The sequence below is a fragment of the Eupeodes corollae genome, chromosome 1, assembly GCF_945859685.1.
Source record: "Eupeodes corollae chromosome 1, idEupCoro1.1, whole genome shotgun sequence".
Lineage (NCBI taxonomy): Eukaryota > Metazoa > Arthropoda > Insecta > Diptera > Syrphidae > Eupeodes > Eupeodes corollae.
In genome coordinates, this window is record NC_079147.1 from 239,013,805 (window position 1) to 239,039,013 (window position 25,209).

Genomic DNA, 25,209 nt, shown 5'->3' on the forward strand with positions numbered 1-25,209 from the left:
TGCTTGGTATCTGTTTCGCACCTCAATCAATTGGACTAAATTTGGTGGAAGTATTTTTGAAAACAAAAATCACATGATCTTGGTGCCACGCAAACAGCGATAATACGCTTAACAAAAGTTTTTCGTTGCGTAACGCAAATCGAAGCATTCTTTGATAATTATTTTTAAATTTGAAATCTTCTAGTCTAATTATTATGAAATGTCAAACCAAACTCGGCATAAATCAAGTGACAGCTGTCAAAAAGACTAATTCGGAAAACAATATTTCTAAGATTGAAAACTACATGTCTGAAAAAAAAAAAACAATTTTGGAAATATTCTCAAATATTTTGTAAATTTAATTTCTGGTTCATTTATAAACGTGTTATACGTTTATAATCTATGGATTGCAATTTCTTTAACTTTTAAAGAACGAAGATCCAAAAAAGAAAAATACAAACAAGAATTCATCTGTTTTCTTTTACAAAACAAGACAAAAATGGCGCCCAACTCAAAACTTTATACAAAATAAAAAACAACTGAAAGAATCAAAACAAACTTCAAAACCAAAGTCAACGGAGAATTATTATTATTAACTCTGAAAATCAAATCTCTATAATATTTCATTCCATACATATTATACACAACATTGCATAACCCAAACATAGATATACATAAGTTTAATAAATTCTCAACAGACTGCACTTTCTCATTCGCGCGAAAAATGAACGGTAAAACTTTTTGAGAACCAATACCAATACATACTCGTATATGTATGATGCGTTTAGAGGAATTTTCAGAGAAAAAATAATAAACTTCTTGACAGCGCTTCTCACATGGGAAATAACATACGAATCATATAACGCCACAAAGGGCATAAAACAATAGCGGATTTTAAATTAGGGCCCAGTTTTTTTAGTAAATAATTCTTTTTACATAAGATAATAAGGTAAGTGTCACAAACGTAACAAAAATACGCAATTGTTTCACTATTATGAAAACTAGGTTTCAAATAAAAATTGTTGAAAAAAATGTATGTTTAAAACTGTGTATCACATAGGTATTAAACAGGCAAGAATTCAATCTTTTATGGCTTCAAAATAAAGATTGCATTGATTGAATTCACCCAAAGAGATCGTTTGAATGCAATCAATTGATTGCAATCGTTTGAAACTGTATGCATTTGTTACATTCACTCAAAATCTTTTGCAATCACTTGAAGTCCTTGCATTCTTTTATAGACTTTGCATTCTTTTGAAGTCTTTGCATTCTTTTGAAGTCTTTGAATTCTTTTGAAATCCTTGCATTCATTTGAATTGTTTTCATTACTTTGGAATCTTTGCATTCGCTTGAAGTCTTTGTATTCTTTTAAAGTCTTTGTATTCACCTTAAGCTTATGCATTCTTTTGCATTCTTAAGTTAAATTTTACTACGCACTTTTGGAATATGTATTGATTGACGCATTGGTGTGCGATGTGTATGGCTCACTTTAGAATATTTTGTGTAGTGAGACAATGCACAATAATGCACAGATTTCAAAAACACATAACTATAAACCTTACGCTGCACCGCCGGCCGTGCTGGTTGTGAGTTTTTAAATTTCCGTAGATTAGGATTCAAGAGAAAATATCAATTTACATCGGTCAAAGCTTTGAATATCCAAATGGAATGGGAAAAAGGTAAATAAAGCATCCCACATTCTTTATGTGCGGTTCAAAAATAATCTTTTTTCATTAAAGTACTGAGAATAAAGTTGAGATCAATCTTAAACTGATCAGCGTTTCCGGAAGTGGGAGTTTTATTGGTATTAGAAACGGTTGTTAAGACTGAACATTGTTTTTGAAAAACATCTGTTGATCTTTCAATGTAAGAAGTTGAAAACGATATTTATATGAATCTGTCAAAAGTGTTAACTGTCATCAAATGAAAACTGACAATTAATTCAAGTTTATTGACGGTTGTTTTGCGGCGATTCATTTTGATGTATTATCACCATTAAGTGAGAGCGAGATAAAATGAGTTGCTTCAAAAGAAAACCGTCAATCTAATTGTAAATGATAAAATTGTCAAGTGGTATTTTTGAAATTTACGAACAATGGAAAAGAACACATGGGTCATAGTTAAAACACTATAAAATTGCCAAGGCGAAATACTAAAAATCCTAAATCCGCCCATGACACTAATGTTCATCATATGCGAACCAAAAGGTATGAAGATTTGCATAAACATACATTTATCAATTTTCCTCCTTGTAAACTTGATTGAAATGTTCAAACAATTTCTGGAACGGAAACAATTTGAACAATCCTTCATCTATGCTGTTTGAGATTTTTTGAGTCAGAGTTAGATGTACACATTATGATTTTTGACATTTGTATGAAAATGTCAAACTTAATTTATATAAAATAAAAATCATATTTATATGATGAATGATCGACTCTTACTGTTCTTACCTTCGATTGGAATACCATCTTTCCACCAAGACAGCTTCGCGGGTGGATTACTCGAACTGGAATCACAGACAAGGGTTGCTTCGCTGCCAGGCTTTAATTCTTCAGGTTCAACACGAATTTTCACTGTTTCCGGTGCAACTGTAATCAAATTAAATAAAAACAATCATCCAAACGAACTTTAGAAGGAATTTCAATCGAGTTAAATTTAGATTTAATTTGAATTTGAAATTTAAAGAAATGTTAAAATGACGACGACAAAGATGATGATTATGATGATGATGAGGATAAAGATAGGGTTGAAAAAATAGATCTACTTACAGTGTACACTTAAAGTTGTAGATTCAAATAAAGGAATTTCAGTGGCACTATTGTGGGATTCACATCGATAGTGTGCTTGGTTGTCAGTAACATTTGCCAGGATTGTTATTTCAGCTGAAACAGACTTATCGCCTGCTCGAATGACAGAGTTCACCTGAAATGATAATACAACATAATATAAACATAAGAATAATATAAAAACATAAATAGAAACAGAATAAAAACCTCTCTCTATTCACATTCAAGAACTTTTGTTATCTTATTTTGTATTTTTTTTTTTTTTTGAAAAAAGAAAAAGAGAAGATGGAAAAAAAGCAATCATCTTTTGATCTCGAAAACCTCCACTTTTATATCCAAAACATATTAAAACGTTGAACCCAAAATAAAACAACAACAAAAATAAAAATAAAATAGAAAAAAATATAACCTTTAGCCTGCTCATAAAAGGACTATTTTTTGTTTTCTGAGAAAGCATTGAAACGGAAGTTGGTAATCCCTTATCCTACGGCAAGATTTGCCTTTGTTCTCCAATTATATTTGTGTAGTGTGGCACTTTTTTTTGTGTTTTGTGTTTAAGCAAACTCTCAGGACACATAGACACAAGACAACAGGAACAACAATAACAAAAAGGAACATATGTGCATTCACAATGATTTCTAATAAAAATGTATTCAAAAATAAACAGGACTGTTAAAAAATATAATATAACTAAGATTGTTAATCTAGCTTTAAATATTTTTTCAGTTACTGTTAAAACGAAGACTACTCAAAGATCAAAAACACACCTATAAATAAAAAAGTTTTACGAAAAAGCATATGCGTGATTCTCAAGACCTCGATTGATATTATTGAAATCCTTATACAGGGTGGGGCGTGGTTACTTCCTTATCTGAAACTCTCGCAACTGAGCTTGTTCGAATGCACGTTATCTAAGGTTTTCGTTATGACTAGTTCAGTGTCAACAATGTAGTGGACAAGGCAAGAGCGCGCGTTCGCAGTGAAGGCCTACTTTTTTTCCAGGCGTTCGATCATCGCAGTTCAGCGTTCTTTCAGAAACCATTTCAATGCCGCACCTACAGGTCGTGTGCCTGATCGGAAATCGAATTGCTTATGGGTGGACTCGTTCAGGGATACCGGTAGTGTGCAGAAAAAACATAATGGTTCTCCAGAACCGTCAGGACTCCAGAAAAAATCGAAAGGGTAAGGGCGGTGGTTTTGAAACCCCTTAGGCGATCTGCACACACACATTTGGCTGCTTTAGAGATTTCTAGTCGCACAGTGAGACGAATTCTTCATGAGCAACTTAATTTTCACCCATATAAATTGGCAGTGGTTTAACAACTTCTTCGAAAACCTGCCTCAGGACGCCCTTGTTTTCTTTAGTGACGAGGCACATTTCCATTTTTCAGGATGTGTGAACAAAACATGCGATGTTGGAGCCCCACTAACCCGAGAGCACTTCATGAACAGCCTCTGCATACAGAACGTGAGACTGTTTGGTGCGCAATATCCAGAATCGGCGTTATTGGCCCATGATTCTTTTTAATTCTAAACGTTATGTCAGTATGATTGTGGATTTTTTTCTGCCCAAAGATGAAGAAATTAATGTAGGGGAAGTGTGGTTTCATCAGGATGGCGCCCCAGCTCTCACGGCAAGAAGGTCAATGAATATTTGGCGTGAACACTTCTCCGAACGGCTCATCTCTCTTAAAGGCTATCTTCAGTGGCCAGCACTATCGCCGTTTGTATACACTGATCGTCCAAAGACCTTTCGTCATAAGCACACATAAGCACAGATATGCTGAAAAAATTGTAAGACCTTCGAGATGTCGTTTTTCAAACCAAATAAAATACAACTTTAAATGTACTTCTATACACAGAAAAAATAATTAAATCATTATAGCCATTACTTTTTGTGTTAAGATTTTTTAAAATAAGGAAGTAACCACGCCCCACCCCGTAGTTTATAACAATTTAAGTTAAGCTTACAGAAGTTTTTAAATATTTTGACCCGTTTTTGAAATACATATTAGATAGATAGAACAGTAGGATACTTATATTTTAAAATCCCAAAAACAATGTTCAAATGGTGTGGATCTTAGAGGACACAAGCGTCGAAAGGATTTTTCTCAAAATGTAACTCTGTCCAACAACTCTCACTTCCTTATGGTGAACATCGACTGGAAACTGGGTTTCAACCACCGAGGTGTTTATACTAAGGCACCTCTCCTTGTTCAGACAGCAGTTGAGAAATTCCCGAGATGTAATCAACCGTGGGATCTACAGTTCCATGTTAGATAGGACACGTTATAAGGCTTCTATGATATATTCGGAGTTCAGTTCTATGAGGAGCCCCTAAATCTGATTGGGAAGCACTGACAAGTCTCGGATGCGGATGGATTCAATGTTGACAACCCACTACCGATTAAGGGATCTGTAGGTCTTTTAACAGACCTCGTGTAGCCGAATTATTATCGGAAGTCCTACCTAAAAGGTAGATATTACTGCCACCCATGAAGTGCGATGGGATGGACGACACGGGGCCAGTTACCGAGAACAAAGGCCGTGACTATTTGGGTTTGAATTTGTTATAGACTTAGACAAAGTGTCTTGAGTTCCAACAGTGTGAGTGAGCTTATCACGGCAATCCACGTTAATACTAAATTCGCCAACATAAGCTTCAACTGCGTGTATGACCCAACAGAGGAGAAAGGTGAAGACACTAGATATATTCTTGGACAGCAGCAGAATTTAAATTGTTTTTAAAAAATTTAAATACCAAGCTAGAAAAGGGAAGCGACTTTCGGTGGAATAATCGGAAAAAGAAAGGAATTTGGAGTTCTAACGTAAACCAGACTGGACTGTCATGCAAGGGGTCTTGGGTTCAATCCCTGCCTGTGCCAGCTTAATTTAAAAAAAAAAATTAATTTTCGCGGGTACTGCCTCTTGCGAGGAATTGACAAATCCTTCAAGAGTAATTCTTGTCATGAAAAAGTGCTTTCTCAAACTAGCCGTTCGGATTCGGCCTTAAATTGTAGGTCCCTTCCATTCCTGACAACAGTACTCGCACACAGGAATGGTTGAGAGTTGTAAGTCACTAGGCCCTGGTTCACAACGGACTGTTGCGCCACCCCATTTGATTTTTTTTTGAACGTAAACCAGACTGACCAAATTGCAATCGAGGCTAGACACGCTTCCAGTATCATTGATGACCGAATTTTCCTACGAGCTAATATTGACCCGGACCACTACCTCGTTGTAGCCAAGCTAGCAATTCGGGTTTCCAGACCCAAGGCAAAAAGGGAGATGCTGGGAGAAGAAACAACGGCGAACGGGTACAATCGCAAGAGTCGCCAAATCCTTCTCCGACCGAGTCACAAGTCTCAAGTAACATTTCTCGAAGTTTTTCAATCTTTTTTGTTTCTCTTTTAGATTCCGGAAATTCTCATTAGCCACAAGTCTTTTTAGACCTGTTTCAACCTTTTAATTTTCTCTTTTGTTTTAGTTTAAGACTTAATCTTTTTCGAATACGAGCTTCGATTTTAGTTATCAACTCAAATTTGAAAAATTACTCTTTTCAGCATATTTTTCAAACACACATATTTCAAGAACTTTGTGTAATAGATTTTTTGAAAGAAGAGCCTCCAAAAGCATTACAAAAGCTACCAATGCATTCAGAAGGAGTGACTGTTTGGTTCGGAATATGGGCTGGCGGAATTTCTTCAAAGATGATGCGATCAACGTTAATGTGAATATTGAGTGATTTAACTGCGCAAAATAGAAGAGCTGACTTGAATGGCATGTGGTTTCAAGAAGACCCAACCACATGCCACACATCAAGCTTACCAATGGACCAATTGAAAGGCGAATTATCGTTAAAGCACAATTTTTAAGATAACCACATGCGTGCGAAGTGAAGAGAAAATGTTATTTGCAAAAATAAGAATTGTGGTTTCAAAATAATAGTAGCAGCAAGACCAATTCGGCAACACCCATGACCTAATACAATCCTTGTTTTGGCATTTTTAAGAGTTGGCTTCCTTTCCTGCTTTGAGCCCGGTAATACAGTCGGTAATGTTACGCTGCAAACGTTTTACGGTCTTAGAAGATTCAACTGACCACATCGGAAGATTTAAAAATTGCCTTAATCTGTTTATTGACAACTGTGCACTTATATTCATAGGTAGATCATATTGCATTCCATGCTAGCTGGGAGCTTTAATTTGTGAGAAGACATTTCTCCACAATACTAAAGAAGTTTCATGCCGTCTTGGATCTGAGGCTCAAGAGCTTTTCAACTTCTTCTGTTTGCGTCTGTTTAATATCAATTGCCTCGAACATACATAACCCTGAGGTCGACCACTTGAGATAATTACCGTACAAAATGTAAGTACCACATACTGGGAGTTTGAAAACGTGAAGCTTTGGATCTGGTAGGGTAGCGTTTGATATACGAGGGTTGTTACTTATATTTCTAGCCTAGGTAACAGTTAGTGTCATTTTTAACGGAAAGTTTGACATTTGACAACATGTTTCATTCAAGTTCGATTTGTGTTTTTGACAGTTACTTGAAAAATGCATCGCGGGCAAAAAATGTAATTAACTCGTTAACATTTTCGTGCGATTATTTTTCATTACTTTCGACGTGGATTACCAAGACAAGAGTACTGCGATGAACTTAAAGCACCATCCTATAGCACTGTAAGCCTGTTTCTTCGGTATTACTGGTCACGAGGCGACAGTAGTTTTAGAGCAAAGCAAGTCAGTCAATTCAGAAGAAAAGGCGAATCATTCTTCATCATGACAATGCAAGCTCTTACACTTCGGCTCAAACAAAGGAATTTTTGACCAGCCAAAACATCAAATTAATGGGCCTTAAGCCGTATAGCCCAGTATTGGCACCCAATGACTTCTGTGCGGGAAGCACATTAAAAAAATTGCGCGGACATCGTTCTTGGACTCCTGAAGAAGCCGTTGATGCATTCAAAAACTATCTTCTGGAGGTACCTCAGTCGGAGTAAAATAAGTGCTACGAAAATTGGTTCAAACGCATGCAAAAGTGTATTGCTCTTCATGGAGAATATTTTAATCGAAATTCTTTGTTTTTTTCATTATTAGGCCAGAAATATAAGTTGCAACCGTCATATTTGGTACTCAAAGTTGTATTGAAACGGAAAATGGCACCCGATAGTCTGTTGTCTGTTCCCATCATAGGAGATCCGGCTCGAAGGACCAAAATATTCAGCACCAAATAAGTCAAAAGAATTCGTCCTACGGCCTTTCGAAATGGTATTAAGTGTGTTGTGTTGTGTAAATTAAACAGCAGCAGCACAAACCTTCGCAACAACAATGTTTTCAACAATATTGGAAACGAATCAAAAAAGTAACGAACGTTTACGAGTATGAATATGTTTTGAAAAATTATTTGAAACAACAGACAATTGTGTTATCATTGTTTCGCTGTTAATATTTATAAAGAACAAATTTGTTACCTACACAGTACTGTGATTTCAAAGTAGTATGTACTACCTACCTTCTATCTATTCTAGAATAGCATCTTTTAATATGTATTGTGTACCTATGTGTTCTTATGTATAGTACGTACGAGTATAACGTACGCCAATGCGGATTTTTAATTTGTTTTACAAAAATTCACAGGCAACCAACAAACGATTCTAAAGTGATATCCTGAGAGCTGACTTTTGTTTGTCCTACACTTGGGCAAACATCATTTTCTCGAAAACTGTCTTTCTCTCTCGATGTCGCTGTCACTGTCGTCGTCCTCGAAGCTTGTGAAACTTTGTTGTGTTAACAAAAAAAAGTCAAGGCATGCTTCAGTTAGCTATGTGTGTTACCGACTTTCACTTGCAGAAAAATAAAAAAAAGCAACGAAAAAAAAACAGAGTGGCAAACAGTTTAAAAGGACATTTAAGTGTCCTTATCCTTTTAGTAACGAACATAGGTATATGTATGTTTTGCATATTACTTTTTATATATGTTTTCGTTTCGATGTGTGGCTGACGAACAACACTTTTATTTGTAAGGCCAGGACATGTTAAGCTCTAACATACATTTTCTATACCTTTTAAGTAATTCTCAAAAATAAAAACTGAAATTAATTACTTTTGAAACTAGTTGAAAATAGTTTTTCACTGCCATTTACAATTCATATTTATCTTTGTACTCATATATGTATGAATGTGCAAATAAAATAAAAACCCAGAACCTTAAAAAAAAGTAATTAAATTGCAAGTTCTTGTACGTAATTAGTACAAACATCAGACAATTTCCAATTAGAACCTTCGTACATATATGAGTACAGTAGACTAGACACCACCTGATGATGATGTAACAAAAGTTTGGAATCCCTTTTTGCACTTTTCAAAGTCATAAATGAAAGTACTAACATATAAAACAGTTTTTGAAAAGTTATTAAAATTACACGTTTTTAAAAATATTACAACACCAACAACTTACCCTTTTATCGTTTTTGTACCACGTTAAAGTAGCCAAAGGATTTCCACCTGATGAAACGCAAAGTAATTTTTGAACAGAACCAGCAGGAATAATTTGTCCTTCGACGTAGCCCGAAATTAAAGGTGGCGAAGGAGGATCTGTAAAAAATAAAATTTGAGCAATGCATTAGATTTATTATTCAAAGAGAAAGAGAAACACAAATTTCATATATAAATGAATTTTAAGGTGTTAAAAAACATAAACATAAACATATATGCATAGGTTAAGGTAGATGATATTTTATGCTAGTAATAAAACGTAGAAAGACTTTTGATATAAAATACCTCATCACCATCACCATCATCAGCAGCAGTAGTATAGTAGCATCACATCAATGTGGTAACTGGTAGGGGTTGTGGTGATGCTTGATGGTGAATAGATGTTTGTTAATGCAGAAAATAATTTACAACCATCAAGTAACAAGAATTTCTGTTCTGTGTGTGCGTCGTTGTCGTCGGTCGACGTCATAAGGACTTTTTTCTTTTTGATTTTAATTGAAATCTCAAAGGATCCTTTTGAGAAATTTTATATTTCTGTATATTTCCAGAGCTTTTGCGTTGTTTTGTGATTGATATGTGTTTTTGCATGTTAGTTTATAATGAAAGAAATAAGCTCCAGGTGATTGCTGTTATATTTTTCTACGAAATATCATTTAAAAAATATGATTTTCCTTTTCACTCAATTACTACATATGTATTTGTTTTTTTATTTTTCGAATGAATTCTTTAATAATTGTGTATTGAATTCGCGTTTATTTTCTATATTCATTTTAATTTAGGCTTTAAATAAATTACCATTTATTTAACATACAAAATAGTATTGCAAATTAGCTGTTTTATCGTTCAATCAAAATCAATAAAAGGGAAAACGATTTTGTTTGCTCGTTTGTTTGCTTGTTTGTTTGTCCGTCCTTCGTGTCACAACGGAGCAATATTATGACTTGATTTTTTGTGTGGAGCTAGTTACAAGGGAGAAGATTGTTTTAAACTTCTTTTTACCGCGCTAAAATATCTCATTCATAGCTATTTCGAGCAGATCTACCGTTAATACTTATAATCAAATATAGAATATGTTCTTTTTTTTAGAACACTAATAAGTAGAATATCATAAGGTGCTGAGTGCATACAAAATAACATATACATAAATACGTGACGATCAATTTTTCTGTCGAAAAGCGATTCCAGCACCATAAACGATTTTGCTAAAGTCTTTTATCCTTATTTACTTCAATTCATTAAATACTAATATTTATGCATTATGCTTATCATCTTAATTAATTACTCTAAGCTGTTGAAGAACAAAGTTTTAGATTTAATGCATTTTAAATTATCATTTATAGGCTCTTTACAAAAGTGAAAGTTATTATATATTGAAATCAATTGGGGGTCTGTTTGCATCATAGTTTGATGTAGTCTTAAACTTGTACGAATAAAACTAAAATTTAACTGACTTAGAAATCATGCGAAAATATAACAGAAAATTGAAAATACTTTCTATGAATGCTGAGTGTTGGAAGGTTTATTAAAGCGAGCCTTTGAGAGAAAGGGGAAAGTGTATTTAATATGTGAATTGCTTCAAGTCTTGTCATATGAATGAACTAGTAAAGTGACCACACTACACAACTACACTCAAGTAAAGGTCTTACAAAGAAAACAGACAGAAGCTTAAATTGCGACCAATTATCTTTATGAATCCTAGGATCTACTAGCTTTCTGAACTATGTAATTTTAATGCTCAATAAAAGTTAACTTGGGATCAAGAATAACATCTTAATCAGAAGGAACAGAAACTTAATTTAAAAGACATGTATCAAGGGTATCATTAAAATCTAACTTTTTTGCGTGTAAAACTCATCGTTTTCCATTTGTCAACAAGTCAGTTAGAAGCCCTGGTAGCTATTAGCTTTTAAGTATTGTTTTGTACATTTGTATGCATAGTTCAATAAAAAATAATATTAATATTGACAAGACTTCTGGCATAAGTTAACAGTCAGAAGATGATTTGATTTCAAAAGCTTAAAGTCATCAGCATAAATAACGACGGACGAATTTTCGTATGATCGAAACCAAGCCATTTATAAATAAAATAAACAAAATTGGACCTAAATGGCTTCCCTGTGGGACTCTAAAATTTACAATAAACTGATAGGAATACTCGTTACTAAATATAACACTAAAAATTGTATTTTTTTTGTTAGATACGATGAGTTCCACTTTCAGAGATTGATGTTAAAACCTTGTTTGTTTAGTTTTAAATTAAATATATTGTGACAAAACTTCTCAAAGGCTTTACTAAAATCAGTAAATACTCAATCGACTTGCTCACGTTTTTCAAATATATCTTACGAAAAGGACGATGAAAAAATTAGATCTTGTAGATGTGTTTTTTACGAAAATATTACATACAATAGAATCCAACAGTTTAGGTATCATAGATGATTAAGCTATAGGTCTGTAATTGACTACTTTATTCTTAGGACCTTTCTTGTGCACAGGTATATTGAAAGCAGTTTTTCAGATATATATAACGGATATGATCAATAAACAATATATTAACTTCCTATTGGAAGCTATTGTAATGGGTCCGATTTGTCAAAATGAAAATGTTAACATTTCTAGAAGTTTCAAGGTCTCTAGAGTCGAAAAAAAAATATTTTTATAAAGATTTCTGTGTGTGTGTGTGAAAGTACGTTCGTACGTCCGCACGTTGGCGACGTTTTTTTCGTTGCATATACCTCAAGAACCAGTAGAGATATCGACTTCAAATAAATTTTGTTATACAGATAAAAAGGCAGAAATATGCAGAAAGGGCTCTCAAGAAAATTGCGTGGGCGGTTTTTTTTAACATAGCAGTTTTAAAAAAGTGCCAATTTTAGTTAACCCTAAATATCTTACGAACCAAAAACGCTAGAGAATTGAATTAAATTAAATATAATATACTGTAACGTGATACCAAAGAAGTATATTTTTTGAAAAAAATGCCATTAACCTTTTTTTTCATAAATCAAAAAACTTGAAAAAGAATGCATCCCCTCGAAAATTTTACGAATACAAAATGATTTTATTTCCAAAGCAATTTTGTGCAAAGAAATATAAAGTTTTAAACATGTGGCAAAATTTGGAGAAAAATCGAATTGACAGTTTTTTTTCTATAAAACATAAAAACCTAAAAAACATTACTCAAAGTTGGTAAAAATATATTTTCAAAAATTTGAGCTTACGGCTTCTAACTAATTTTATCTTATAAGAAATATTGTTTTCAACATTCGAACAAATTTTGAGAAAATTCGAATTGGCAGTTTTTCTTACAAAAATAAAAACCTTAACAAAAAAATTAACAAAAGTTGGTAGGAATTTATTTTCGACTCAAATATCTTTTCAAAACTTTGAGATACTGGCTTTAAACTACTTTTATCTTTTAGAAAATATTGTTGTCACTATTCAGTAACATTTTGAGAAAAATCGAATTGACAGTTTTTTACATAAAATAAAAACTTAAGAGAAAATTTAACAAAAGTTGGTAAAAATTGATTTTCGACACAACTATCTTTTCAAAAGTTTGAGTTATGTCTTCAAACCAAAAATAAAAACCTTAACTAACAAATTAATAAAAGTTGGCTAAAATTAATTTTGAAATGCTACTAAAATTGGTAAAAAATTGTTTTCGACTAAAAATTTATTCTACAAAACTAGATTCTCAAACCAATCTATTTCTTAATAAACGGTGAATTTTTAAGAGCTTGAGAACTTTAAAAAAAAAACGCATAAAATTTGCAAAATTTGAAACGTAAGATAGGTCCATGACATTTACTTTTTGAAGATAATTTCATTTAAATGTTGACCGCGGCTGCGTCTTAGGTGGTCCATTCGGAAAGTCCAATTTTGGGTAACTTTTTCGAGCATTTCGGCCGGAATAGCCCGAATTTCTTCGGAAATGTTGTCTTCCAAAGCTGGAATAGTTGCTGGCTTATTTGTGTAGACTTTAGACTTGACGTAGCCCCACAAAAAATAGACTAAAGGCGTCAAATCGCATGATCTTGGTGGCCAACTTACCGGTCCATTCCTTGAGATGAATTGTTCTCCGAAGTTTTCCCTCAAAATGGCCATAGAATCGCGAGCTGTGTGGCATGTAGCGCCATCTTGTTGAAACCACATGTCAACCAAGTTCAGTTCTTCCATTTTTGGCAACAAAAAGTTTGTTAGCATTGAACGATTGAATGGCGATTCACCGTAACGTTGCGTCCAACAGCATCTTTGAAAAAATACGGTCCAATGATTCCACCAGCGTACAAACCACACCAAACAGTGCATTTTTCGGGATGCATGGGCAGTTCTTGAACGGCTTCTGGCTGCTCTTCACTCCAAATGCGGCAATTTTGCTTATTTACGTAGCCATTCAACCAGAAATGAGCCTCATCGCTGAACAAAATTTGTCGATAAAAAAGCGGATTTTCTGCCAACTTTTCTAGGGCCCATTCACTGAAAATTCGACGTTGTGGCAGATCGTTCGGCTTCAGTTCTTGCACGAGCTGTATTTTATACGGTTTTACACCAAGATCTTTGCGTAAAATCTTCCATGTGGTCGAATAACACAAACCCAATTGCTGCGAACGGCGATGAATCGACATTTCACGGTCTTCAGCAACACTCTCAGAAACAGACGCAATATTCTCTTCTGTACGCACTGTACGCATTCGTGTGGTTGGTTTAATGTCCAATAAAGTAAACTGAGTGCGAAACTTGGTCACAATCGCATTAATTGTTTGCTCACTTGGTCGATCATGTAGACCATAAATCGGACGTAAAGCGCGAAACACATTTCGAACCGAACACTGATTTTGGTAATAAAATTCAATGATTTGCAAGCGTTGCTCGTTAGTAAGTCTTTTCATGATGAAATGTCAAAGCATACTGAGCATCGTTCTCTTTGACACCATGTCTGAAATCCCGCGTGATCTGTCAAATACTAATGCATTTTTAAGCAAGACAATTCGACAGACGGGATGGGAAGTTATCAGTGTGGTTCGAATTCCAGCCTTTTTTTTTGTTTTAATTTAGGATAGTACACCAATCGGGCCTGGACAAAAACACTCATCCAATTTCATGATATTTCTGCCCAACAGTATCTTTGCTTATTTCAAAATTAATTGAATACAAGTGAGGAGAATTTGCTTTAGAAGAAAAGGAGTGAGAACTGTTGTTATCGTTTGTATCTGTGAAAGCTTCTTTGAATAAGTCTGAAAACATGTTTGCGATAACCTAAGGCTTGAGACTGGTTGAGTCTGGCTTAATAGTTTTCTTCAAAGAAATAAAGTTAAATTATCTTTAAGAAAACCGATTGGAACCTCATTTGCTCGTGGTCTTGGTTTCAATCGCACATCAGTTAACGAGTTCTTCGATCTTTTGCAATGTACCTACGAAAAAAACCATTATGAACCGGATCGAATTTTTAATGTTGACGAAACAGGACTCACTATCGTTCAAAGTAAAATCCCAAAAATTATTGGTTGAAAAGGTAAAAAGCAGATAGGGGCGTTAACAGCAGCAGAGCGAGGTTCTTTGATGACGATAGTTTGTGCAATGAGTGCGGGAGGAACTTTCATTCCACCTTTGATAATTTTCCCTAGAAAGAACTTTTCAAATGTTTTAATGAAAGGTGCCCCACCTGGTGCCTTGGGAAAAGTTCATCCATCTGGATGGATACAATCAGAATTATTCACAGAATGGTTCAAGCACTTTCTGGAGAAAACAAAGCCAACCGTAGAATCACCCGTGCTTTTAATTCTCGATGGACACTATACCCACACGCGGAATTTTTATGTTTTGGAGCTGGCTCGCGAAAATTATGTCACCATTATTAGCTTGCCCCCTCACACCACACATAAATTACAACCCTTGGACAAAACATTTATGGGAGCTCTTAAGACTTATTACAGTGAAGAGATCAGACAATTTTTGTTGCATTCGACTAAAACCCTTAAGCCTACAGATATCTCCGAACTTTTTGGGAAGGCATATCTGCGGTGCACAACTGGACAGATAGCCGTTAACGGTTTCAAGACCACTGGTATTTATCCTTACAACAGAAACATTGTTTCAGACTTGGATTTCACTGCTGAAGAGCAAGCAGCGATTTTAACAGAGCATCCTTCAGCTGTGCCCCATATCAATGGTGACACGGAATATGAAGTATCGTCCCAAGCACAACCAGACAAAACAGCAGTCGCAATCACACCTGAGGTACATATAACTGCTGATGATTCGCAGCACTTCCTCTAAGTAGAGGAAATAAAAATCAATGTTTCTGTCACAACAACAATAAAACTACCAGACGTTGTATTGCTAATCTTTGTTTCTTTGATAAAAAATATTGGATCAATAAGCTCATGGCCTCAATAAAAATTTAAAAAAAATATTATCACAGGTTCCGTGAAATAACCGCTCCAAATTTAAATAAAATGAAATCGCTTCCTAAGTTAGGGTTTAATATAGCATTATGAAATTAATCCCCAGATTTGAAAAGGAAACAAGTTCCAAAAAAGCATGAAATAAGTCCCCAACTTTAAGAACTTTCCAATTTTTAAAAGTTGGTTATTTTTCACTTTAAGTCCAATAAGACCAATTTATTTTGTACTTACCATAAAATAACTTCCAAAATCAAAAAAGTCCACAGAAAGCATGAATTAAATCTCAAAAAAATGGAATCACACACAATTTTTGTGGGGGTTATTTCATATTTGTTTTCAGGGGTTATTTCTTGGGATTGTGTTGTAAGTTATTAAACAAGATTTTCTTTTTCTCGTATAAGCTGAAGGGCAGTTGTTTTTGATACATTGGAAACCTTGAAAACAACTTTACGCCTGTTATGGTAAGAACAGATAAATAAGTACGGAGACTCAATCTGCAAGAAGTACTTTTTCTTGAAGAAGAAAAAACTGAATTTCATTTCGACATAAACTTAAAATAACGCCAATTAAGCTACTATTTTATAAACTGTTATCTCTTCAAAGGGAAGTCCGTCGAAAAATTAATCTCCGAGGGCTGACTTTTGTTTTGACGACTGCCCTCACAATGAAATAAACGTGGGCTTCAGTCAGACTTTCTACAAAACCTTCTGAGAATCACGTGGGACAAGCTTGAAATGACACCGATAAAGTGGTTTACCTTACTGAATATTTGAACAGCAGCTGAATATTTTGCTACCTTCGTTTATTACTGTTTATATTAAATTGTTTTCACATTCTACAACTTGAAAGAGTCCTTGTTTTAATTAAAGAAATTTAAGTTCCTACGAAACGAAGTCAATTTCTACAACATACTCATACATTAAATACGACCGACTACAATATTAATCTATTTTATTGGAGACAGGTTTTTGAATGCTTAAGCGAACTTTCTAAGAATAGAATATCAATTGAGATAAATTGAATTCCATTCCCAGAAACCCCTAAACCATCTACATACATTCGAAACCTATGCGATACATAAAACAAAAGTATATTCCATTGATTACTTTCAATTTCTATTAAATATGTACCTTTCTTCAAAACAAAACCCACCAACAACCAACTCTTATATCAATATAACCCAAATATTGTTGAATAAATAAAAGAAATAAGGGTTTAAATTTGATTCCAAAACCAAGAACAGAAAACGCATATCAAAATTTATCATCAGTACAAAAACAAAAACAAAAAAGAAACAAAGTATAAAAGTTAAAGGAAACAACAAAATGGCAAAATGGCAGACGGAAGGAAATGTTTATTGATCACCTTTTTCTCTCCCTGTTTCAACTTAATTGCCATTTTAGTAGAAAAGGAGACTGTTTTAAACAAAAATTGACCCACTATTGCACCCACATAAAATGGAAACCAAGAACTTATGACACAAGTTCAGGAAATCAAAGAGGACAAATTGAGTTTTTTCGTTTTGTGCTATTTTTGTCATCAGGGCTTCTGGAAAAAGCCTCTTCAACATCAATGTGGATATTTGTTTTATAGTTCCTCAAGTACCAACTACTGTACTAATGCAGAAAATAGAGTAAGTGAGAAAAAGGGAACATCACTTTCATAGCAACAGAGAGGGAAAGAGAGTGGGAGATAAAGTGGGCTTTGAACGAGTACGAGAAATGTTGAATGTGGCAAAGAAATTTTGCAAGTGCTACAGGTCAAAAGGAAATTCAATTACGTACTCATGAAATATGAGTTCAAAATTTGCTTGCACCTTTATTTTTTTGAAATTGATGGAAATACATTTTGTGCGAGCTGAAAACAGGAAAGACATACACTTTAGAGACCGGAAGGTAAAGTTTCTTAATCTCATTAGACAATTTTTCAAGCCTAAAAATATTGTTTTTTAAGAAACTAAAACGAAATTTCGAATTGGGCAAAAATTTGTTAATTCGTTTTTTCTTTAAAGAGGGAAAGGGTTATCAAGTTTTTAAAGGGGACACTCCAGTGCCCCCCAAAAAGCGTTGTTACCTTATCCGAAACATCAGAGTTATAAGAACTTATGTAATATTTTAAAATTTATTAATAAACAAAATTATATTCAAAAAAATTCGTGGAGTAATCCATGTTATCCGGCAGAATCTGGGCACGGTTGGAGTCTAATTGCGGGAACTATAGCAGCTTTTATTTTCAGCTTAGACCGACCTTTTTTTGTTTTCTTCGTTAGACATATTTGTTCTATGTAAGCCATGAGAATTTCGAATTCGAATTTAGGCAAGAAATTATAATTAAGAAAAAGTTGCGGTTTTTAAAATTATTTGTTGTTACACTACATCCGTAGTTTACATGGATTAGCATTTAATACAGAATAAAGAAACTTTGGTTTAAGAAAATAGGTTAAGAACTCTTGTAGTTATCTTTTCCGCAAATTGTAACAACATGACTCACATGCATGGTTTAAAGGTTGAAAAACTACTGGTATCCAAAAACATGCACAGTGTGCACACGAACCCTATTATACCTTAGAACAGGTTCCTAAAGCTAAGAAAAATGGTTCTGAATTGTAACAAAGTTTGAAATATGATGATAAGCCTTGAAAAAACCATTGTAATTGTTACCTTTATTCGCCCTCTTACGAGTATCTTGTACGGTTGCCAGAAGCAGTGCGAGACCGCCTTAATACACGCGTATCTCCCAAAATACTTACGAACTTTGAGCTAAAACTTTACATACATAATCTTGAATAGATGCCTTATTGATTAAGCAATTTATATAGTCGAAGAGCTCCAAAGAGGACATCTTAAATTTTCAAGGTTTTCACTATTTTTGATCAAGGTTTTCATCAGTAATATTACAAATACCGAAAACAATATTAGAAAAAAAAATTTTGTGGGAAGAACTTGGTCTATAAGATAGAAAATAAAAAGAACTTTAGTCCAAGTAGTATGCGACCAATTCCTTGCAGGGCTGCCATGTAACCAAGGTTAGGTTGGAGTGGCTGTCCAGATGTCATTGACGCACCTAGACCTCAAGGGTCCATTGTGATACCACTAATGAGGTTACTCATGGGAGAGAAATGAACTTAAACAAATCATTTCGTACTTTTAATAAAGTTAGAGAGACGTTTTGTGTCAATCGTTGCCAGTTCACTGGTATTATCGAAGAAGAGAAAGTTATTCCTTCTAATTGAGAGTGCGGGACATGTACATAGAAGTTGTTGGACTGTTTACTCTTCCTCCTTGTCCATGCAGCTACTACAAAAGTCATTTGTGTAGATCCCTAGCCTCAGAGCATGTCTTCCTTTGAGGAAGTGTCCTGTTATTACTCCAATTGTTGAGCTTATACTTGGCCATATTTGCTTGGTTGCTAGGCAGGTGGTACTCTGTGACCATCTAGCATTTGTTGATTCTAGAGAATATTGTTTGAGAAGATATTTGCAAGTAGCAAGTGGTGTTCCTATGTTATGTTTTTGTCTAACATTATGTCTCTGTGGCGGCTTGGCTGTCTGAGAAGATTCGTATATCCTTACAAGGTATAACGTTTCCTTTGAGCCTGGATAGTGCTTCTTTAATCGCCATTACTTCTGCCTAGAATACACTACATTGATTGGAAAGTCTATAGGATAGACTGAGATTCAGTTGTTCTGAAAAGATACCACTTCCAACTCCGTGATCGGTCTTTGAACCGTCTGTATAGAAGTGTTCCGCATCGTCTTCCAGGGGTCTCTCTTCTTCCCAGGAGGATCTTGAAGGGATGGACACATGGAAGCTTTTACCGAATACCATTTTTGGGGTGGTATAGTCTAAGCGATCTGGGATAGATCTGAAACTGTCTAGAATAGCAGTATGTCCAGTATTGTTACTGTTCCATTGAGAGGTGGCTATGAGCCTCACACATGAGTTGGCTGCCACCATTTGGAGAAGAGGTGTTAGGTTTAAAAGCACTTCCAGTGCTGCGGTTGGTGTTGAGCGAAGTGCTCCTGTGATGCACATACCTGCTGATTGCTGGACTTTGATGAGCTTATTTAGATTTACCATCTTGTCCAGTGCGGTCCACCATACGACAGCTCCATAATTGAGTATCGGTCCGATTACGCCAGTGGGTTATTTTTGGGGATCCTATGGCCTTTTTACAAGTAAAAAGCGCCATGTTACCAATATCATGAGTAAATTAATCCATCAACCATTACAGGATTGAAAATATCATAAACGTAATGAAGTTTAAAGTGAAATACAAATTCTAGACTGATAGATTTAAACATCCTATGCTTTTATGAGAACTGCCAAATACATATCAGAAAAACTTAATTATTTGTTTTAACTTCTTCGACTATAAAATTTGTTTATTTCAGCACATACATTTTATCGATTTTTGATTTTAAATACAAAATAATTAGAACTCTGCTGCCAAATATGCCTTTTTTTGAATGTATAGAAACCTAAATTACAACTTAACTCTCCTGACTATTACTCTACGATGTCAAGTTAAAGATGTATAGTGGAATCAATAGAATTCTTTTTGGTTTTTTTCGCTTTTTTGTCTACAAAGGTGTGAAGTCTAAAGTTACCTCTATCTTCACCTTTATACCAATCTACTTTTATTTTGCTAAGTCAAAAATACTTTGAATTAATCAAAACGTACAGTGAAAAAGAAGAAGAATATCTACCGGTGCGATAAATAGAATAAAGTTCTTCTCTCTCAGTATACATGATTGTGGTTATGTATGACGTTGTACAGGAACACACACTCTGAATCGTTTAATTGATGTCATTTATTGATCTAAAAAAAACTCGATTTTTTAAGGCGCAAAACTAATAATACAATTTTGTTTTTTTTTTTGTTCTTTCTTTCATCTAATCATTATTTTAAAAAGTATAGCTTGATAAAAACAAAAGAAGTCCATTAAATAAAATCTGACAAACCACAAATGATATCCCCAGTATTTCTTTAGAGGAATAAAACTTTAAGTTGGCAACACTATTTTAACTGGCCGCCATTCTGTCAGCTGTTAATTATTATCAGCTGTTTATGTTTAGTTTGATTTTGGCATTTCAATATAAAATAGACTGAGGACGCTTGAACAACGCTTCCAAATTGTAAATATTTATTTTGCAAATCATGATCTTGTTCAGCTGTTTGGAGTTTCTTTAAAAATGATACTGGCCAAAACAGTCAATGTTGACCGCTACAGAGCTATGACTACTGACTTTTTGGTCCATGGACCGAGCGTAACAATTGCTTTCTTAAAGGATACGTTTGGTAACCGTATAGTTCCTCGTTACTTCCGAGCCCTGTGGTTTAACGCCGGTTGACTAATTTCTGTGGAGATGTGTGGAGAAGCTAGTAACCACGACGATAGTCCCGACACGATTGAGTACTCCAAGGATAATATTCGCCTTGTTATTGCCATTTAGTAACAAAATGAACTATTTTAATTAGCCATTACGTGATTTTACACCTTTATCATCCTTTTTGCGGGGTTGCTTAAGATCTCTGGTAAACCAGAAATCCTGTTGCAATAATGCTCAAGAGCTGTGTTATTTTTATTGCATTGATCATACTATTCTACTTTCTTAAAAGAAAGTACTTCCCTTTAGCTTTTGTTTAACTTCTTAGCTGATAGGATTCATCGTATAAAAACCAGGACAAGTATTTCTAACTCTATATGGGGTACCTCAGGGTTCCGTTTTGGGTCCTTTGTTATTTTCAATGCGGTTACAGATGACGGTAGACATCAGGAAGGTGATGTCATCTTTAACTGCAAAGCACATTTGTACGCTGATGATGAAGTCCTTTACATATTATGTTCAATTGGTTTGATGGAGAACTGTAGGTTATGAGTACTTAAGCCATATTCTTTCGGGCCACTGTATGAAACGTAATCTTTCTTAATTTGTTCCCATGCTATGTTTCAGAAATGAGATTACTTTGTAGATTTAAGCTCGATTAAACTTGATAATGAAGTAATAATCTTTGTGAATTGTGAAGGATTTAAACTACTTATGATTTGCAATTGCAGATAAAATTAGAAATATTTGTTATGGATTGCTACCGCTGGCTCTGAGGTCTCCTTCTGATGCCCGTTATAAAAAGTACATTTTTAAGTCATTAGTTATGCCATATTTCAATTTTAATTATTCTGTTTACCAAATTTGAGAAGAAGAAAGGAGGCTTAGAGGGTATTCTGCAATAACTATAGAGGAATAAGTCTCCTTTAACATCGCTTACAAAATCTACTCTGCTGAAGTGACATCTAAAGCCCATCGCCAACAACCTGATAGGTTTATACCGGAAAGCCAACATTCGATCAAATTTGAACATAACGATTGATCCTGGAAAAAACCCAAGAACATCAAATCCACACATACCTACGACTTTTTCAGCAATTTCAAGGCATATGACAGCATTTAGAGGGACGAACTGTGCAGAACTATGTGTTATTTTGGAATCACTGCAAACTCGTCTGTTTGTTCAGGATGACCATTGATATTGGAAACAACTTAAATACACAATTCCATGTCAAAAACGCTTCTGGGCTAAGAAAGCAATTGAGTAAGTAAAGCCCTCTCTTCGAATAAGTAAAGTGTCCCTATAAAAGACATTTGTGCAAAAGAATGGATCATTACAAAAGCTGGTGAAAGCACATCAGGTTGTTTTAGAAAAAAGGCATATAAGAGGAACATGAAAGGACAGGCTAAGTAGGCCAAAACAGAAGGACAAAAGTCCAACCACTTAGACGTATGGGTCACGTAGAACTCATGTAAACAAATGATCTGACAATGAAAGTCTTCGAATCTACGCCTACAAGACAGCGCAGTAAAGGAAAGCCGGGTGTCAGTCAACGCACCCACGTGGAAAGTGACCTCCCCAAGTTAGAGTGAACAAACTGGAAACATTCACCTGGGGACCGAGCTAGATGGATTGGGTTTGTTGGTTGAGGGCGTAGTTCACACTTAAGTTAGTAAAAATATGATATGATCACAAGTTTGATTCTCCTGGGAATGAGAACTTTTATCCCGAATAGGGTTAAAAGCATCAGACCTAAAGAAAACGCATGGTTCGATGCGATCTGTAGAGGTTATAAGGGTTAAGAAGGTAAGTTTTCGTTGTTTTAAAGCCAATCCAACTGAGGAAAACCGAAATAAGTTCAAGCAAGCCAGGAAGGCCTGCAACGCCCATATTCGACGGACAAAATTTTTACATTGTAAAAAATATGAGGAATTCTTCCTCGGTTCCTACGCTTGTTGTCAATGGCACTCCATTTGTTAGCTCTTTAAAGAAAGCTAATCTCTTTGCTAGGCAGTTCGCGCCAATTCAACACTGCCAGTGAGGGTTATGACTCCACCTGTACTAGAGCGAGTTAGTGATTCTATAGGACCAATCTTTTTTCGCACTTGTACTGTGGCAAGAGTTCTTAATAATCTCAACATTCATAAATCCGCTGATCCGGATGGTATTGCCGCTATTGTTCTGAAGAGGTGTTCTTCAAGGCTGGCAAAACCACTGCGTAAGCTTTTTCATCTGTCCTACTCCTCAGGTCTTTATGGAAAAATGTGCGGAATTAGGAACCGAACATTATAAAAAGAAAAAATTAGATGACATTGTTTGATGATCTTAACAACAAATTTTTAAAGTCGCGACGAACCTTGTTCCAATAAGCTTTAATAGTTTCTTTCAGTTTTCAGGAGTAGAACAAGCCAATGTTGTAAAAGCTATTTTATGCGTAAAATCTAAACCGGCTGGTTTAGATGATATCCATCTACTATTTTTGACAAAATGATTCTCCTAAATATTCTACCATTTTCAATTCTGTAATTATGTCGCCATGTTTTCATTTCGGTATGGAAGTTCGCTAAGTTTATTTCCATTCTCAAAACGCCAGGTATAAGACGTCTCAAGTCAGTTTCAACTTTCCGATTTCTTGCAAACAAATACTCTTAAATGTAATAAACAGTCTGGTCTTAGGCCTACAAATTTTGCCTTTCTGTGTTGATGAAAGTATCTAATGATATTCGAACTTCTATTAGAAATGACTTAGTAACTTCTGTTATCTTGTTGGACTTCTCTAAGGCTTTTGATACTTATAAATATTATACGCTCCTAGTAACAAAAGATTTTTTAATTTTACAAATAGTTTGTTTGTTGTTTGTTGTTTGTTTCATACAATCTAATTTAAACGGAAGAAAGCGATTAGCGTGTTTGAATGAACATTCTAGATCACAACCACAACTACAAAGACACTACCTGCTTCAGAAGACGACTACAAAGTTATGGCTGAAACACAAAACACGTTTCAGCTTCGGCTTTGACTGATGTTTACGAGTTCCAAACGGAAGCTCTAGTTTAAATTTACTGAACATTTGCTTTGTCTAACAGCTCAGCTGTTAAAAAGTTAACAAACAAAATACATTTTCTTTTGGAGGGATTCCCATTAATTATAATCAATAATAATTATTATTGGCTATGTAAGCTATTTCCACGATAAATTTGATTTTACCGATTTCAAAACTCATACATTTTGTTTTATTTTGAAAACAAAAAAAATAACAGCTGCTAATGACAGAAGTGCCATTTAAGAAATGTCATATTGAAAATGTCTTTCAAAGCAACCTCGAAGCAGGTCCAACGTAACGCAGGCGAAGCCGAAGCTAAAGCGTGTTTGTGTTTCAGCCATTAACTTCTCGGAAAAATCTGTAATCAATTTTACAGTCTCATTTTAATAATTTCAATAACTTTTGAAACTGAAGTCCATTTTTATTTTTTGATCGAAACAACAAAAATTTCACAAAAGCGAAAATCATTTAGCTGCAAGACTGGATTTGATATTTCGAGAAAAAATCATTATATTTTTGTAGTTAAATTTATTGTATGAATGTGTGTCTAAATGTTGTCCCGTTTCAAACTTCGTATAGCATTTGTATAGTTCATCAAAAATTAGAAATAATACTTAAAATTCTGCTACACAGATTTTAATTTAAGCAAAACTAAACGAGTTATTGATAGTTTTGGATTCTGAGAATTAATAAAATTATATATGTATGTACGTATTTTATTCATTTCGTATTATGTATGTTTCATTATTGATATTGTGTGAATTTGTATGTTTATACTATCATTAAAATTGACAAGGACATGGAAATAGAAATACTATATACATGCAGTTGTTTCTATTTAAAATAAATTTAATTGAACAAAATAAACTATATATGTAAATTTTAGTTTATAAAATATTCAAATCAAGAGGAAAGTCATTCAATTTTCAAATTATTACAATATTAAATAAGAACAAACACATGTGTGGTGAATATTCTCAATTTAACGGTTGTGATTTCAATTTCCCGGCTATTTGGCCACGATAAATAAATATGTTTCACTTTCATTATATATGTATTGATAAATTCTAACATATTTTGATACCAAGAATTGGCTACAAACAAGTTTAACGTTGTGTTTTTAAGTAGACATCACAAAATTGAATGGTACAGGTTGAAAGTT

General features: G+C 34.4%; 1 protein-coding gene across 1 annotated transcript in view; it reads right to left on the minus strand.

Moving 5' to 3' along the window:
- The window catches only part of LOC129949337 (nephrin), a 138,314-nt gene that overhangs the window by 44,834 nt on the left and 68,271 nt on the right, over positions 1-25,209 (minus strand). Inside the window, exons 8-10 of the mRNA XM_056060738.1 lie at positions 9,228-9,364; positions 2,751-2,904; positions 2,433-2,570 (exon numbers count right to left, since the gene is read on the minus strand). Coding sequence (XP_055916713.1) covers positions 2,433-2,570; positions 2,751-2,904; positions 9,228-9,364 — 429 coding nt within the window. The remainder of the gene's footprint in view (positions 1-2,432; positions 2,571-2,750; positions 2,905-9,227; positions 9,365-25,209) is intronic.